Source organism: Urocampus carinirostris, chromosome 4 (genome assembly GCF_059441175.1).
Source record: "Urocampus carinirostris isolate Australia breed hairy pipefish chromosome 4, RoL_Ucar_1.0, whole genome shotgun sequence".
Lineage (NCBI taxonomy): Eukaryota > Metazoa > Chordata > Actinopteri > Syngnathiformes > Syngnathidae > Urocampus > Urocampus carinirostris.
In genome coordinates, this window is record NC_142352.1 from 341773 (window position 1) to 359718 (window position 17946).

The 17946-nt window shown below is 46.7% G+C and overlaps 1 protein-coding gene across 1 annotated transcript; it reads left to right on the plus strand.

Moving 5' to 3' along the window:
- The first annotated feature begins 250 nt into the window (after nt 1–250).
- Nucleotides 251–13244, plus strand: slc9a5 (solute carrier family 9 member A5). The gene is made up of 16 exons (XM_088333377.1): nt 251–483; nt 3429–3731; nt 4199–4362; nt 5670–5748; nt 5810–5987; nt 6325–6545; nt 6609–6811; nt 6873–6962; nt 7025–7095; nt 7175–7301; nt 7367–7455; nt 8213–8339; nt 8403–8552; nt 8618–8678; nt 9865–9993; nt 12510–13244. Exons 1-16 carry the CDS (start codon nt 459–461, stop codon nt 12953–12955), a joined length of 2463 nt encoding a protein of 820 aa, XP_088189503.1. The 5' UTR covers nt 251–458; the 3' UTR covers nt 12956–13244.
- The last annotated feature ends 4702 nt before the right edge of the window (nt 13245–17946 follow it).

Genomic DNA, 17946 nt, shown 5'->3' on the forward strand with positions numbered 1-17946 from the left:
CCTTTGGAAAGCACTTTGATCAAAAGAATCCATTTTCAAACAAAGTAGAAAGAATGATGCCCCCCCCCCCCCCCCCCCCGGGACCCCTCTTGAAACCAACGCGCCCCCTGGCGACTCTAGATAGTTGGCCGCCTCTGGGCAAGCTTCCGACGTCACGGCCGGTGAAGTTGCTGGCCCCGCCCCCACCTCCGCTCACCGGGCCACCGGCTTTATAAGCTGTCCCGGGACCCACAACTCGGAATCCCGGGATGGCCGAGCTCGTGCACGCGTGCGCGCGCCTCCCCACGCTTCTGCTGCCGCTGCTGCCGCTGCTGTGGACGGCCGCCGGTACCGGGACCGGCGACTTTCCCGAACCGGACAGCGACCACGGCGACCACGGCGACCACGGAGGCGGGTTCCGCGTGGTCCAATGGGAATGGAGCTACGTGCAGACGCCTTACGTCATCGCCGTCTGGCTGATGGTGGCCAGCGTGGCCAAGATGCGTGAGTGACGTCACACGTCTGGGTTGACGCCAGAGTGCAAAAGCCAATCGGAAAGAAACGGAGGCGGGGCTCCAGGGGGGACCTTGGCGTCGTGACGTCACATTGGATGACGACTTTTCCACCTCATGAGGTCGGGGGCCAGCCGAGGGGCCCCTCCTGGGGAGACCTCTACCATTTTTTTTTTGCATTTCGGAATAGAAAGCCGATAGATAGATGGAGAGATAAATAGAGAGATAGAGAGATGGATGGATACTTTATTCATTGCCGTAAGGAAATTCAGACTTTTCAGTTTCTTTGTCTTGAAAAATAAAATAAGATCAAGATATAGAATACAAAAATAGCCAATATAACCTGTTGATATAGAGCAGGGGTGTCAAACTCATTTAAGCTCGGGGGCCACACCATAGAACAAACATTCTGTCGGGGGCCGGACGAGTAGAGTAGAGAGAAAGAAAAAAAGTCAGAAAAAATAAAAGAAAGAAGGAGGAAAAAGGAGAGAAGGCGGGAATAAGGAAGAAAAAGAGAGGGAGAGAGCGGGAGAAACAAAAGAGATAAAAAGAGAAGTCGTGAGAGAGGGGGAAAGAAAGGGAGAGGAAGAAAGAAATCCAAAGAGAAATAAAAAGACAGAAGGAGAGAAAAGAGAAAAGAAAGTGCAAAGGGTAGGAAGAGAGAAAGAGAAAAGAGAGAAAAGAAAAAAGAAAGTTAGAGCAAAAGAAGTTAAAAAGACACAAAGAGAGAAAGAGACAAAGAGCAACAAAGGGAGAGAAAATGAGAGACACAGAGAGTGAAAGAGACAGAGACAGAGTGGGAGAAAAGGGGTGGAAAAGAAAGGGAGAGGGAGAGAGAAAAAAGAAATACAAGTACAGTGTCTTTGTTCGGGTGTGTCTGTTTGGGCCAACCCTAACCCTTTCTTTGGCAACATCAAGTTACATATTTCAACCTGCAGTTTTTCTCTTGCACTTCTCTGAGTGTTGTCTCGCAGGCCAGATTCAGTCCCTTGGCGGGCCTGATCTGGCCCGCGGGCCGCCTGTTCAACACCTGTGATATAGACTATTTAAATCGTGCTACGGAAAATACTCACTGTCATAAGAATAGGGTCATATGCAAATGTGGGGGTGGGGTTTCATGTTGGCTTTTACTCCCGCGGGTGGAGTTAAAGAGCCTCATGGCATAAGGGAGAAATGATCTCCGCAGTCTGCCCGTGGAACTGTAGTGCTGTAATTAGATGATTGATTTGATTTGACGTCGTCGTGTTTTCTGTATATTTCTGTTGTTCTTTTGTAGTATTTCCGTTGCAGTATTTTTAGAGATATTTTTGTAGTATTTCCGTTTTTTGAGTACTTCATACAGAATACTTTTGTAGTATTTCCATTTTGTGTGTGTGTATAATTTCAGCATTTTTGTAGTAACAGTGTAGTTCTATTTCTGGAGTATCTTTGAGGTCTGTAATATTTCTGTAGTAGAATGTTTGTGAATATCTTCAGTATTTTTGGAGTATTACTGTAGTTTTATTTGGCAGTATTCCCATAATAGCTTTTTGTGGTATTACGACAGTGGTGTTTTTGTAGTATTTTTTACAGTTTTTACAGCTTTTTTTAGTAGTATTTTCATAGTTATATTTTTGGAGTACTTCATATGGAATGTAGTAGGATTTTTGTAGTATTTCCATTTTTGTGTGTGTGTGTGTGTTTAATTTCAACACTTTTGTAGTTATAGTGTAGTTCTATTTCTGGAATATCTTCTGTTTGTAGTATTTCTGTAGTTTTATTTTGCAGTATTCCCATAATATCTTTTTGTAGTGTTACTACAGTGGTGTTTTTGCAGTATTTCTGTAGAAGTGTTTTTCAAGGATTTCCAAAGCAGTATTTTTGTGATATCACTTAAGTTGTATATTGTAGTATTTCTGGGGTAATATTTATTATAGTATAACTGTAGTAGTATGTTTGTAGTATTTCTATAGTATGTGTGTTCTTTTCGGAATGAAAGCAAATTAATATATGAGGTTCCTGTTTTGAAGCACTAGATTTGATATTTATTTTTGATGTCATTTTGTAGTATTTTTGTTGTATTTCTGTCGTAGTATTTTCATTTCGAGTAGTACTTTATTTATCATTGTCACGAAATTTTGACCGGTTTTGTTTGGAGGGCCGGATTCAAAAGCCTGCCCGGCCGCACGTGGCCCCCGGGCCGTATTTTTGCCAACCTCTGCCTTACTATACCACAACAAAAACACACCTTGCGAATGATTTTGCATTCATCAAACGAAAACGAGTCAGGTGTCCGAGACGCTCGTCTGCTATTGGTCCGTGTCGTATCGAACGCCGCTCTGCTATTGGTTGGCCTCACGAGTTTTCTTTCTCTTTGCTCAGTTAGAATTGTATGTAATACACCGTTTCATACCTTGTGGGTCCCGAGGTATTAAGAGATGCTAAAAGGTAGAAGCAAAAACGTGATGAACACGGAAAAGGAGCTGGTGATGATCAGGAAAGAAGAAGGCGCACAAATGGTTACCAAGGAATATGGCTTTAATCATTCAACAATTGGGACTGAATCAAAATGATCAAACACATTTAAGCAAATCAATCTTACAAGGACAAGTAGAAGTGTTAAAATAAGTTTCATTTTGAAACTACTATATCTTCGCCTTCTGCATCCACCCACTACTCCACCATACCAGCTCAAGTAACGTCACACCAAAGATGAAAAAAATGGTCCTTTTTCCATTGCATGTATATTTATTTAGAACGGTATTTATTCATCTGCAGATATATGACACAGAAGGAGTACTTAACATATTTCATTTTCTTATTTGAGTGGTTAGCATTAGCGAATCAGCATAGGAATCGATCCCCCGGTGAAATTCGGCGGTTGCTCCAAATAAAGTCCGGTTTCGGATCCAGATAAAATTTCGGTTTCTGCCGACACGTGTTTGTGGCGCCCCCCAGTGTTCCACCTGTCGGAGCGCTTCACCAAAGTGGTTCCGGAGAGCTGCCTTCTGATCCTGTTGGGTCTGGCGCTGGGCGGTCTGGTTCTCCTGGCCAATGAGCGCCAACCCTACCAGTTGGAGCCCGCCCTCTTCTTCCTCTTCCTGCTGCCGACCATCGTGGGCGACGCCGGCTATTTCATGCCCGCCCGCCTTTTCTTCCACAACCTGGGCGCCATCCTCACCTACGCCGTGGCCGGAACGCTCTGGAACGCCTTCGCCACCGGACTGGCGCTGCACGCTGCCAAAATCTTCGGCCTCATCGGTGGGTTTCCGTCGATACCGTTAGCGTTAGTAAATACCCACCGTGTCCGCCGTGCTAGCGTCGAGAGGTAAGGTCTGTGCCGCTAGCACGAGCCGCAAGATTTTTGAGCACGAGCCGCTAAAGCGATGCTAGCGGGTAAAGCCATTACAGCAATGCTTTTTCTTAACTGCGTTAGCAAAACTATGAGCTAAATCCGAGCCACGGACTGCAGGAACAGAAGATGATCACGCAATCTGTCCATTTTTGGAGATCACCATCTTATTTCTGTCCTCCACGATTTACTATCGTCGTATACAGCGATGCTAGCAGCTAAGTTAGCAACCATAAAAGATGCTTTTTGATCATTTGGCTAGCGGCCGCATTAGCGAAAGTATCCTTCACGATCTCGCTCCGTCATGCCGTCGACCCGACCGGTTCGAGGGGCGGTGCGGGGGTCGGCCCACCTCACATAGGTCTCTGCCCCTCAGACGAGCAGGTCCAAGCGGGCCTGATGGACTTCCTGCTGTTCGGCGCTCTGATCTCGGCCGTGGACCCGGTGGCGGTTCTGGCCGTCTTTGAGGAAGTCCACGTCAACGACACGCTCTTCATCATCGTCTTCGGGGAGTCGCTGCTCAACGACGCCGTCACCGTGGTGAGAGAAACCCCACGCCGGCACTTTGGTCTCAATTCTCAGTTTTTGGTTCTGACCTCACTCAGGTTAAGTTTGATCTGACACGCTCAGAACATCCGTTCGAGGTCGCTCGCTCTCCTGCACCGAAGGTCCTGACGGACCATTAGGTGCTGCTGGACACAAGAGTTAGAGTTAGGAGGTTTAAGGCTTTGGTTAGAAGGTTCGGAGTTAGGGCTAGGACTTCGAGTTAGGGTTAGGAGGGTTAGGAAGTCAGAAGGTTTAGAGTTAGGTTAGGATTAGGCTTGAGGGTTAACGTTAGGTTCAGGGCTGGGAGGATGAATTCTTTTGACTAGGGTTGATTGGACAAAAGCCAGGAACCTGGTTGAGAGGCCAAAGCATCAGGGATGGAGCACCAGTCCCACCCATCAATGATCTCCGCATTCCCACCACAGAATAGCCAAAGCGAGTCAGCGTGATCCAAGTGGCCCCTCCCCCAACCATCAGAGGTAAGCGCGTCCGTAGCAACCGTGACCTTTCCGTCACTGTGGATGCCGGCCAGGAATTCGAGAAAAGTCAGAAACTTTGACGGACCGTTTGTTGGTCCGGCCATCCATCTACCGCTGACGTGCTTATTGGTCCCTGCAGGATTCGAATCCCTGCTGGGCTGGCAACGGTCCTTTATGTTACCAATAAATCTGGAGAGCTCAAAGCCATGAAAGTTTCGACTGCTAACCATCTTGAGCTTGTCTGTTTGCCCGTCCAATTGACATGGGGTTTACTGAAGCTTAGCGGCGGCCATGTTTTGACTTCCTGATTGGTCCGTCGCGAAAGGTTGAAAACTCCGCCCGTTGGAACCCGGACACGGTAAACAGCTTCGCGGAGAAATTTCCTCACAAAAAGTTTCATCCGGTATCCTGTTTTTGGATCCTGGGTTAGAATTTAGGTCCAGGGGCGGATGAGCAGGACCTTTTCCAGAGGCAAGAGACTCAGGCCAGGGTTCAGTTTCACTGGCGCCGAGCCATCAATCTTGTGAGACGATTAGCCGCCGCTCGCTAATCCTCATCAGAACTCGGAATATGAGCTAATCTCGGCGAGGAGTGGACCACCCTGACCTGATCTGCACCCTCGCCTGTGGCGGGAACCGAGGCCGATCTGAAACGCCCGCTGTCCTGTCCTTTTCGCTCCCGTCTTTGTTTTTTGTACGTTGTTCTTGCGTTAGTCCGATTGTCCGATGGGTTTGTGTTTGGTAACCCGGCAAACAGCTTTTTCAGCTCATGGTTATCGTCAAAAGCGAGCGTCGTTGCGATTTTTTGTGCCTTTTGTTTTAGGTCTTGTACAAAGTCTACATTTCCTTTGTGGAGGTCGGAGTTGAGAACGTGCAAACGGCGGACTACTTCAAAGGAATCGGTGAGAAATCCCAGAAAAACGGAACGATGGAGCCCGGGTGACGCCGGTTTTGGTTCGGCAGCGTCCTTCCTGGTGGTCAGCCTGGGCGGGACCTTGGTGGGCGGGGTCTTCGCGATCCTCCTCAGCTTCATAACGCGCTTCACCAAAAAGGTTCGAATCATCGAGCCGCTCTTCGTCTTCCTGATGGTCTACCTGGCGTACCTGACGGCCGAGCTCTTCTCTCTCTCTGCCATCTTGTCGTGAGTCACCAAAAATCCCACTGCAAAACAAATTTGCAAATATCAGGAGGAACACGGTACAACCATCAAAAAAAAACGACATAACTAATAACAAATCGTCCTTAAAGCTGACGGCTACGGTTAGGTTTAAAAAAAGAAATTCCACCTGTAGATGTCTTTTACCACGCAGGTTGACAACAGGAGCTCCAAAGCAATTATTATTATTAGTTTGAACCCGCTAGCCTTCTGGAGATGAATGCTAGCCACGACTGCAAACACCTTTTGACTGCAACTGCTAAATTCTCCGAAACGGTGCCGACCGTACTCTGGCGTCTGTCCATCCGTCGGTCCGTTTTAGGATGACCTTCTGCGGCATAGGCGCCAACAAGTACGTAGAAGCGAACATCTCGCAGAAGTCTCGGACCACAGTCAAGTACACGATGAAGACCCTGGCCAGCATCGCCGAGACCATCATCTTCATCTTCCTGGGCCTCTCCGCCGTGGACAAGTCCAAGTGGGCCTGGGACACCGGCCTGGTAGCCTGCACTTTGGTCTTCATTTTCGTCTTCCGGGCCGCCGGTAAGTCGTCCGTTGCGGTTTCTCGCCTCGCCGGATGATGTCCTGCGTCCGACGTGTTCGCAGGCGTGGTGGGTCAGACCTGGGTCCTGAACCGCTTCCGCCTGGCACCGCTGGAGAAGATCGACCAGGTGGTGATGTCCTATGGCGGCCTGCGGGGGGCGGTGGCCTTCGCCCTGGTGGTCCTGCTGGACGCCAAACGCGTCAAGGCCAAAGACTACTTTGTGGCTACCACCATCGTTGTGGTCTTCTTCACCGTCATCTTCCAGGTGCCCCCATCGCTCCGAAAGCCCCCCGTTGGCCGTCAATTGACGTCGGCGTCTGTCGCAGGGTTTGACCATCAAGCCTCTGGTCAAGTGGCTGAAAGTTCCTCGCTCCACCAGCAGGAAGCCCACCATCAACGAGGAGATCCACGAGCGAGTAGGTGACAGTAAGTTTTGGTCTCGGTAAAGGTTCCGATCCACGTTTCTGGTCGCGTTCAGGCGTTCGACCACATCCTGACGGCGGTGGAGGACATCGCCGGTCTTCAGGGTTATCACCACTGGCGGGATAAGTGAGTCAGGCGGCAGCCGTGCCCACCGAGTGGCGGACGCCGACCGCTTGATGCCACGCCGTGCCCGTGCCGTCGGCAGGTGGGAGCAGTTCGACAAGAAGTACCTGAGCAGATTCCTGCTGAGGAAGTCCATGTACCGACGGAGCGAGCTGTGGGAGGCCTATCAGAAGATCAACTTCCGCGACGCCATCAGCCTCGTCGACCAGGTGGGCGGGGCCGACCTCCGAACGCGCCCCTCGCTGATAACCTGACCCCGGTCGCGTTTGCGCAGGGTGGCAACGTCCTGACTTCGGGAAGACTCTCGCTGCCCTCCGTGACCAGCGGCGCTTCCTTCCCGGACGCCTCCGTCGCCACCTACCTGTGAGACAAAATACGAGACACGGCGCTTTTTCCTTTGTCCCGCTATCCGTTCGATGTCGGGTCTCGGCTCCCTTTCCAGTTCTTCCGATTAGGAAAGGCGTGTTGATGCTGAATAGCGAAACGGCCGCAGCTCCGCACCTTTTCGAGGTTTCTCTTTCCGATTCTGGATAAATCCGAATAACAAACTTTTTGAATGACCCCTCTTTGTTTCATCAAGGAAACCTATGAAACTTGCAGACCCCTGGCCCTCAGGGACCAGATTCTGACACGTGTGAACTAGGGTTTCGCTTTAATATTTTAAACCCATTTTAGGATTTCCTGCTAGGGTCGTGGCCTCAAACTAAGGTTAAATATGGCTTTTAGTGTTTTGAACCAAAGTTCGAGATTTATAATAGGGTTTTAAAGATGACTTGACTTGACTTGACTTTTATAACTTTTGGGGGGCTTCAATTTAAGGATCCTAAAACCATTTTTAAGGTTTCCCAGGAGTTTTTTGAAAATGTTCAGTTCTAAACTAGGGTTTTGGATTTATAATAGCGTTTTATGATATTCCTACAGTTTCAATTTGGGATCTGAGCTCAATTTTAGGGTTTCAAGGGATTTTTAAGCTTTCCAGGGAGTTTTCAGCCCCAAACTAGGGTTTTGACGCCTTTCTACTCTTCCAGCTAGGCTTTCAAGTAGTGTTTTGGCCTCCAACCAGGGTTTCAAAGTAGGATTTTGGCCTCCAACCAGGCTTTTCTGGCGTGCTTTTTTGCAGGCGCGAGAACGGCAGCGGCGTTTGTTTGGACCTGCAGGTCATGGACAACGTTCCTGGCGGCAAACTGGAGGAAGAGATGGAAACTCATCACTTCCTGGCACAGAACCTTTACAAGCCTCGGAGACAGGTAAGGCGCCCGTATTCAACACCTGTCTATGTCCTGCTGAGACGGCGCCGTGTTTTGGCGCAGTATCAGTCGCACTACAGCCGTCACTTCATGGCGGCGGGCGAGATGGAGCGGCAAGACCGCGAAGTTTTCCAGAGGAACATGAAGAGCCGCATGGAGAACTTCAAGTCCGGACGACACAAGCGCTACAAGAAGGAGAGGAACGTCAAGAAGGTCAGGATTTGCAGTTCTCGTCCCCGCTCCCTCGCTGATCCGTTATCCCCAAAACCCTTCCTCAGCGCCGAGGCTCCGACGCCAAAGACGACGGCGACAGAAGAAACATCGATCGGCAGGAAAAAGGTGCTTCCCTTTCACGAGGATCTCCGTTAGCTTGAAGGCGAGAATCAGAGGGGGGTCGAGTAGCCCAAAAAGTCAAAAGGAGTCATCCAAAAAGCTCTAAGTAACTGTAGCGACGTCTTATTTGCCTAAGCAGATCATTTATTCCTCATGCCATGAGGCTCTTTAACTCCACCCGGGAAATAAAAGACCACATTAAGCCCTAACCCCATATTCCTTAACAAAAATACTTTACACTTTACACCATACTGATGCCGTATTCTCCGTCTGTGTCATTTTTTGCCTGTGATTAGACTGTCACCACACAAGAAAGCCTGTAAGATTATCCATTGTGGGAAGAGAACGACCTAGATGGAATTTAAATTTCTCCCATCCCGCAAAGCCCGTCTTTCCCTCTTCCAGGGAAGAGTTTGAATTTTCTCTTTAGCCCAACAGATTATTTAAATAGCGCTCATAAAATGGGGGCGGCAGCGCTGCCACGGGACCCCTAGTGGTAGATTTAGGACCCCAGTTGAGTCCATCCAGGGATATAAATACGCTGTCTATGTTATTGTTTACTAAAGAATTTCCGTGTGAATTGTGTAAATTGGAGTTGTCCTGTGGGGCGTCGCGTCTACTATTTGGCCTTAAGTCTTTAGCTCGTAGATATTAGCGTGGAGTTGTTAGCATGTAGTGGTTAGAATCTACTTGTTAGCATCTACTCCATAATGTCTACTTGTTAGCGTTTACCCATTAGCGTCTACTCCCTTCCATAAACTTGTTAGCGACTGCCATAGCGTCCACTCGCTAGTGTTTCCTCTTTGCCACGTCGTCGTTAGCATGTAGCGGGTAGCATAAAGTCGTTTGCGTCTATCTGTAAGCGTGCGCTCGCTAGCCTAAACTCGTTAGTGACCGCCTTACCTTCTGCTCTTCGGCACGTAGTTGTTAGCATTTAGTCGTTAGCATAAGGTTGTTAGCGTGTACTCGATGGCATTGACCTATTAGCGTCTTTAGCATAAACTTGTTAGTGATGGTCATTGGCATGTAGTCAATAGCGTCTACTCGTTTGCATGCAGTGGATAACGTGTATCCATTAGCGTCTACTCGCTAGCATAAACTGGTTAGCAACTACTCTTTGGCATGTAGCGGTTAGCACGGTGTGTCACTCATGACCCATAAAGACTGATAAAGACTCTTGTTTGTGTGTCAGACTCTGTGCTGGTTCCTATGAACGCAGACCAAGACCGAGAGCAGGAAGAGGATTGGGACACCGAGAAGGGGCTAGACCTGGGCATCACCTTCATTGCCGCCAAAACTCACAAGCAGCGCCCGCACTCAGGTAAGCCGTCGCGGATGTCACCCGAGTCGTTCGGAGACCCCCGAGATACCTCACGACCAAAGTTAGCGCCTTACTCTGAAAGTAACTCCTCACCAGGTTCGGGGAGTCACGGAATACACGTGACGGTCTTCCATAATCGGGACGCAAGGAGAAAGTACTCGTATTCCTTTACGGTGACTTGAAAAAAGACAATGACAGGTTTACAATCGGATGACCGATTATTTTGATCTTGCTGTCCCTTATTCGGAACTCCTTTTATGGGTTTCCTCGTTCGCATGAGCAAGGTTTACATCCGTCGTGTCTGTTGGCTCCTCTCTCTCGGTGGTCCCCTTCAGTTGACGCACATGCGGCACACTTAAAACCCCGCCCCCTCTCCCTCCCCACTTGCAGAGCTGCCCAAGGTGCCCGACTAGAAAACTTTTAAGAAGTTAGAAGATAGATGGATGGATGTCTAGATAGATGTCTAGATGTCTAGATTGATAGATGTCTAGATAGATGTCTAGATAGATGTCTAGATAGATAGATAGATGTCTAGATGTCTAGATTGATAGATGTCTAGATAGATGTCTAGATAGATGTCTAGATAGATAGATAGATGGATAGATAGATAGATAGATAGATAGATAGATAGATAGATAGATAGATAGATAGATAGATAGATAGATAGATAGATAGATAGATAGATAGATAGATAGATAGATAGATAGATAGATAGATAGATAGATAGATAGATAGATAGATAGATAGATGTCTAGATAGATAGATAGACACATGTCTAAATAGAAAGATGTCTAGATAGATGGATACTTTCTTCATCCCCGTAGGGAATTTACGTCTTCCAGCAGTATCCTTGTGTTGAAAAATAAAATAATAAAATAAAAGATATAGAATACAAAAATAGCCAATATAACGTGTTGATATAGAGTATTTCAATGGTGCTATGGAAAATACACACTGTCATGAGAATAGGGTCATATGCAAATGTGGGGGGTGGGGTTTCATGTGGGCTTTGACTCCCTCCCCCGGGTGGAGTTAAAGAGCCTCATGGCATGAGCAAGAAAAGATTTATTGAAAGCAAATATGATTCATATTGAGTTCATTTAGGGTTTTATGAGCATATTTGGTAGCAGAGTCATCCAGAATGAATAGTGATCGAGCTACAGGACTTCAATTCGTGACGTTTTTAGTGACATTTTTTAACAGTAGGTTTTTGGGAGGCCATTTTGAAAGTCACGTTCCCGACCCCTCTAGTTATAAAAGAGAGAATACACTGGAAGTGAACGGGACTCCCTAAACCTTCTTCAAAACAGCCACGGCGTCGAGACGCTCCATATCCATGATGGCTACGAACGGCTTGGACGTCTCCCTCTCTATTTCTGGGTACCGTCCAGGCCGTTTTCCTTTTTTTCTGCCGGCACGACAAATGACGAGAGCAATTTCCCCAAAATGTCTCAGTTTACGTTTGCCCGATTGATTTCCTGTTCATTTGTCTTTCCTGTATAAGCCACGCCCCCCTCTTCCCACGCTGAACACATCATCGATTTGTGGGTGGCTTTTATTCTCTTTGTAGTCATTTTTGACAGAGGTTTTTTTTGCTCGATTTTTGGGGGGTCTTTTTATTGGCCAGGTTGATTTTAGGGGGTAGGGTTTTTGTTGTTATTATTTTTGTTATTCTGCCTGTTATCTTGGGTCCTGTTTTTGGTAGTTTTTGGTGGGGTTTTTTTTTATGGGTTTTTGCTTGTGTTGCAAGGGTTTTTTGTCTCTTTATTTTTCAGTCGGTTTTTAGGGGTCGCTTTTAGTCCTGTTTTGGGGTCCTTTTTGTGGGCTTGTTTTGAGTCATGTTTTTGCTTGTTTTTTTAATCGTCATTTTTGTTCCCGGTCTTTTTGGGTTGATTTTTAAGAGATTTTTTTGGTCATGATTTGTGGTGGTTTTTTTGACTTTTTTGGGGGGGGTCTTGTTTTGGTTGTTGTTGCGATTGTGTTTTTTTTTCCTGTCTGTTTTTGGGGTCGTTTTTTGGTCCTCTTTTTGTCATTTTTCGTTTTTGGCAGGTTTTTTTTTTTTTTTTTTTTGGGGGGGTGTTTTTACAATTTTTTTTGTTTAGTTAATTCTCATTTTGCAATCCTTTTTGAGCATTTCTTGGGGTGGGGATTTTAGCTTGTCTGTTTACTTGTCATTTTGCATTTTTTTTCAGGTTGTTTTTGTCTGTCTTTTTTTGCTTGTTTTCTATCGTGTATTGACCTTTCCATGCGTTTTTGTTGTTTTTTAAAATTTCACATTCAGGCGGTGGTTCCGGGCTCTGGTTTTCGGTCGGTTTAGTTGTCGTTTTTATTCTTTTTTTGCCTTTATGGGTTGGTTGTTTTTTGTTTCCGGTCGATTTTTGGGTCTTTTTCTGGCCGGTGTTTCGCGTCAGTCCGTACGACGTCGGGGACCCGTCGATCCTTTCGGGCCCTTTCTTTTCAATTGGGTTTCGTCGGGGTTTAGGCCCCGCCCTCTCTGACCCGTCCATCACCCGCAGTGGCGTCGACGGCGGACCCGGACGCTTTCCCGTGGAAAGGGGGCGGAGTTTCCTGGCCGCCGCCCTGCGTGTCCTCGGAAGCCACCAAGGTGATCCCGGTGGACCTCCAACAGGCCTGGAACCAAAGCATCTCCTCGCTGGAGAGCGTCTCCTCGCCGGCGTCCCTGGACCCCGCCCACCCGAGGGGGGGCGGCCCCTCGCGACGCTCCGCCTCCCGCCCCGCCTCTTATACGCCGCCGCCGGCCGGTAACCCCGCCCCCGCGGCGGCCCCGGAGAAGAACGAGGGCGAGGAAGAAGACGACGAGATGATGCCCTTGGTGCGGGTTTTGCCCGCCGCCGGGGTCCCGGGGACCCGCCGGAAGCCCCGCGTTTACTTGAGGAGCCTGGTGACGGGGCCCCCTGCCGCCGGCCGGGAGACCTGCGAGCGGGGCCCCACCCAACTCTGACCCGAGCGCCAATCGTGCGGATTCCCCTCCGTGAGCCGGAAAAAAAACCTTCCCAAGGCGACGGGATTTCAAAATTCCGTCGACGACTTTAAACAACACGAACCGAAATAAGGCTTTTTAAGCCTTATTCATTCTTAAACATGTCATTCATACAAAACAAATGAGAAGAAACGGGGACAAAAAATACGATTCTCAATATTTATGAATAAATGAACATGCACAGCCGTGAATTTACACTTTGTATTTATTTTGTCTTTTTGACGATAAATAAACCGTTTCATCAAATTGATATCAAGCCGTACGTTCTTTTTTCACAAATATTTTAATTTCGATTTTTAATTTACTGGCGGTTCGGAAGTTGAAGGAGACACTTAAAACAGTATTTCCCACCTCAAGGACACACAATCACACTATCCAGGAAAAAAGGAAGAAAAAAAGGAGCAAAAAATAAACAAAATCCCCATATTTAAGGAAGCCATTTCATAACATGCATTGATATATGCAATATGTCTTGCTCCAATTTGTTATCTTGCTCAATAAGATGCTTGCTATTTTGTACAACGCAGAGAACAACATAGCCAGCTACTTGAATGTTGAAGAGACTGGGGACGAGAAGAGCACTCAATTCACACATTTTTACAAGTATTTGTTACCGTTTATCCAAATGAACACGATATTTTTCACATTTGGGCCACATGTGGCCCGCAGGCCTTCGTTTGCCCACCCTGCTTTTCTGGCTGAAGTATTAAAGTGCGATTTTGATTCCCTCTGGTTCGGGCTTTATTATGCCGCGACTGTTGTTTGTGCTGCATTTTCTTTGAAGCGGGCCGCTCCGCCTGCTGCGCCCGCCTTGGCCACCGGGGAGCGCCGTTGGCGTAAGCCAATCCTCTTCTTCTGTATAAGTTGTCTTTTGAGGGGGACGGTAAAGTGGAAATGATTTTAAATTCTCGGAAAAGAACTGCCGACCGCCTCGGACTCTGGCTCTGGCTCCCTGTCCCTATTTAAACCCACTTCTCTCTGTCACCTGTTGTCAGTCCGTCTGCGAATCCCTTTTTTTGCCTGTCCCGTGTTTTGGCACTTTTTGATCTTGACCACGTCTACGCTCCTCTCCTGGCTTTCGACTCGCTTCCGACCCGACCACCTTTTTGCTCTCCTGTCCCGGCGACTGACCCGTTTTTTTCCGCTCCCGACACCGCTATCGCTCGCCAAAGAAGATCCACTTCCGCGTTCAGAGCGACTCTGTTTTGACACGTCGAGCCCCGAGAATCTCCGTTTTTTCCTGCGTTTTTGCTCCTGTTTTGCTCTGGTCCCGATCCGTTTGATTTTGACCACTTCCGCGTTCTCGGCAATCTAGTCCCGCGACCAACGATCTCCGGATCGAGTGTGCGCTCATTTGTCTTCTCCCCGATAAACTGTGAGTAACGTTACGCGAGTGGGTCCTGTTTTCTCTGCTGGTACCTGACATGAAAGACAAACAAATAAAAATAATCAGAAGAACAAAGCAAGAAATAACAAATGAATAGACAGCAAAAGCAAAAAAAAAACTAAAATGTTAATGGAATTCAGAAACGAAAGAGGAAATCAAGAAAAAGAAAAAAGAAGGAGAAAATGGTGCACATGACCACAAATGGATTCCTATTCTGCAGAAAATGAATTCATTTGACTATGCATGCGATGTCCGCTAGAGAGCGCACTTGAAGTCTCCAGACTTCATTAGAAAATAATCATCGAAACATGTGAAGCGTAATCAAGGCAAAAGGCGCAAATCCTTCTTAACATTCTGGAATAAATTTCACGGAATCGGATTAGCCGGATTAGCGGGATTAGCAAAATGAGCCGGATGACGTCGTCATTGAGCGGCGTCCCGGGATCGGTTGCCGTGGCAACGCGAAACCGGCAACATGGCGCTTTTCGCACGATGCACTTTGCGAGTAAAGGAGAGAGAGAGAGAGAGAGAGAGAGAGAGAGAGAGAGAGAGAGAGAGAGAGAGAGAGAGAGAGAGAGAGAGAGAGAGAGAGAGAGAGAGAGAGAGAGAGAGAGAGAGAGAGAGAGAGAGAGAGAGAGAGAGAGAGAGAGAGAGAGAGAGAGAGAGAGAGAGAGAGAGAGAGAGAGAGAGAGAGAGAGAGAGAGAGAGAGAGAGAGAGAGAGAGAGAGAAATCCAATGAAAAATATTAAAATAAAAAGACTGATGAAGAAGGGAGAGAGAAAAAGACAAATAGAAAGTAAGAATGGGGAGAGAATAAAAAGAGGGACATGAGAGAAAGAAAGAAAAAGAAGGAGATGGGGAGAATGTAAGGGAAAGAGAGGAATAAAATAAAGAGAGGGGAGAAATATAGAAATAAATAAGAAGGAAAGAAGGGCATAAGAGAGATAAATAAAGAGATAAAAAGAGAGAGACTGGGTGAGAGGGAGGGAGAGAGATAAATAAAAATGAGAAAAAGGAGGGATGGAGAGAAATAGAGAGAGAAATAAAGGGGGAGAAGAGAAGAAAAGAAAATAATAAAAGAAAAGAAAAGAAAAAGAAAGTAAAGCAAAGAAAAGATAGAGAAATTGAGAAAGAAAGAAGAAAAAAAATGTGGTTGAAAAATAGAATATTATAGAATGGAGAGAGAGAGAGAGAGAGAAAAGAAGAGAGAAAGAGAGAAGGTGAGGGATAGAAAATCAAAGAATTAAAAGAGGAAAGTTTTGTGTGTGAGAGAGAATGGGGTGAGAAGGGAAAAAACAGAGAAATATGGAGAGAAAGAAGGACAAGCGAGAGAGAGAGAGAGAGTGAGAGAGAGAGATCGTAACCGACTCGATGTCGCCCCCTGCTGTCTTTTCCGAAAATGTTTCTCCCAAAGTTGCTCACGGGACGGCGGCGGTTCCGGAAGTTGGCGAGCGGTGATGGTGATTCCGGCCCCTTTGGGAGAAGCGGCTCTTCTGGCTCAGCTCACTGAAATGAGTCAGCTTTCTTTTCGCCTCCAAAGGGCTCTTTGCATTTTGGCGCTTGAATCCGCTTAATATGAACAATGATAATGAAACATTCTGCAACAAATACCAAATTCATTTAGAATTCATTTGAAAAATCTACCAGGTGACTATATTATAATGAGCTTCATGGTTTGAATGTACATTGAACTTTTAGCTCATTCGAAATGTAAAATAGTTTAGCATAAATAAACGACACACAGATGTTGACCGGTCATGAGCTCTTTGAGAGAGAAGGAGAGAAAGAGACACACAGAAAGAGAAAGAGGGACAAAAGGAGAGGATTATAGATATAGATAAAGATGACTATAGAAAGATAAAGAAGTCAGAAAGAAAGAGAAAGAAAAAAAAAAGAATGATATCGCTACATAGTGAAAGAAAGTGAGAGGGAGCGCGAGAGAAAGAGAAAGAGAGAGGGGGGGACAAAAGGAGATAATTACAGATGGATAGAGATAAAGATAAAGATAGAATGGATGGGTTGGGGGCGGCAGTGGCTCAGGAGGTAGAGCGATCGTTTTAGGATTAAGGGATCCCAGTTCGAATCCCGGCTTGTCCGTGTTACATGTCGAAGTGTCCTTGGGTAAGACATTGAACCCCCCAATTACCCCCAATAAGCAGGTTAGCGCCTTACATGGCTGCACAGATCACAGCCGCTATTGGGAAATGTGAAGCACAATGTAAAGCGCTTTGGGAAGTCATTGACTTGAAAAGCGCTATAGAAATGCAGATCATTTCATTTCATTTCATTTCATTTCATAGAAAGATACAGTATTCAGAAAGAAAGAGAGAAAGAAAAACAAAGAATCTCGTAGATACATAAAGAGAGAGAGAGAGAGAGAGAGAGAGAGAGAGAGAAGGACAGAGAGGGGCAGATAGAAAGACAGATAGAGAAAAAAGAGAGATGTCTTCTCCTAGAATATTTCTCTCGTCGTGTTTCGAAATTTAGTATCGTGCTGTGGTACATTTGTCGAGTATCTGTCGAAGTTTATTCCATGTCTTTCCAAAAGCAGTATCTTACCAGTCAAACAAATACAGTGGAACCTGGGTTTTCCAACGCTTCTCGGTTCCAACGACTCGGTTATCGACCAAAAATTTCGAGAAACTCTTGCTTCGCTTTTCGTTCCAAAAATCGGAGTTCGAACGCCGGTACGCTAGGGGCGATGCTGAGCGGCGTACGGGTGTAGATCGCCCCCACCCCTCCTGAAGAACTGTTGTCACGGCAACGCGCACTCCTTTTCTGTTTTCGTTTTTCAAAAGCGGTGAAGGGAGTGTTTTAACCCCTAACGATGCCTCGGAAGAAGGTCGGTGCAAGCGGCAAAGTTGCTACAGGTGAAAAAAGAAGAGTAGTGCGTACAACTATTACATTTAAGAAAGAAATAAGAGCAAAATATGAAGAAGGTGTGCGAGTTTCCGATCCTGCTATACGTACAGTATGGCTTCTGCTGAGCACCACAAAGGTAAGAAATCCTATACATAATTCTTTTCTTTATCCTTTAAGCGCTCACCACTTGTTGTGGAGACCGGGTGCTAAATGACGTGTAAACGACCTGATTTTTTTATTTTGACACGTTCGTGTTAGTGTCATCTTTCGTACGGAAAATTATAATAACCCGAACGTACGATTAGCCCGGGTTAGCTTCATGTTTACGTTCTTGCTAAACATTCAGGGCGTTGGAACGGATTAAAACGATTTACATTATTTTTAATGGGAAAAACGATTTTCGGTGATCGACCCAATCGGTTTTCGAACAGGGTTCTGGAACGGATTATGGTCGAGAACCCAGGTTCCACTGTACTTCTTAAACAAATACCCAAGTGCACACAAGTACCCGAAACGCCAACTTGGGCCGACTCTGAAAGGGAGTCGTTCGTTGCAAAGAGCTGGCTCATAAAGCCGTTTCGTCTACGAACGGTACGTCACCAACACGAGGACCAAAAAAAAAGGGAGCTGTGGAAAGAAACCACGCGTGACGCCATTGGAACGTGTGGGGGCCTGTCAATCAAGCCCCCCCCCCACCACCACC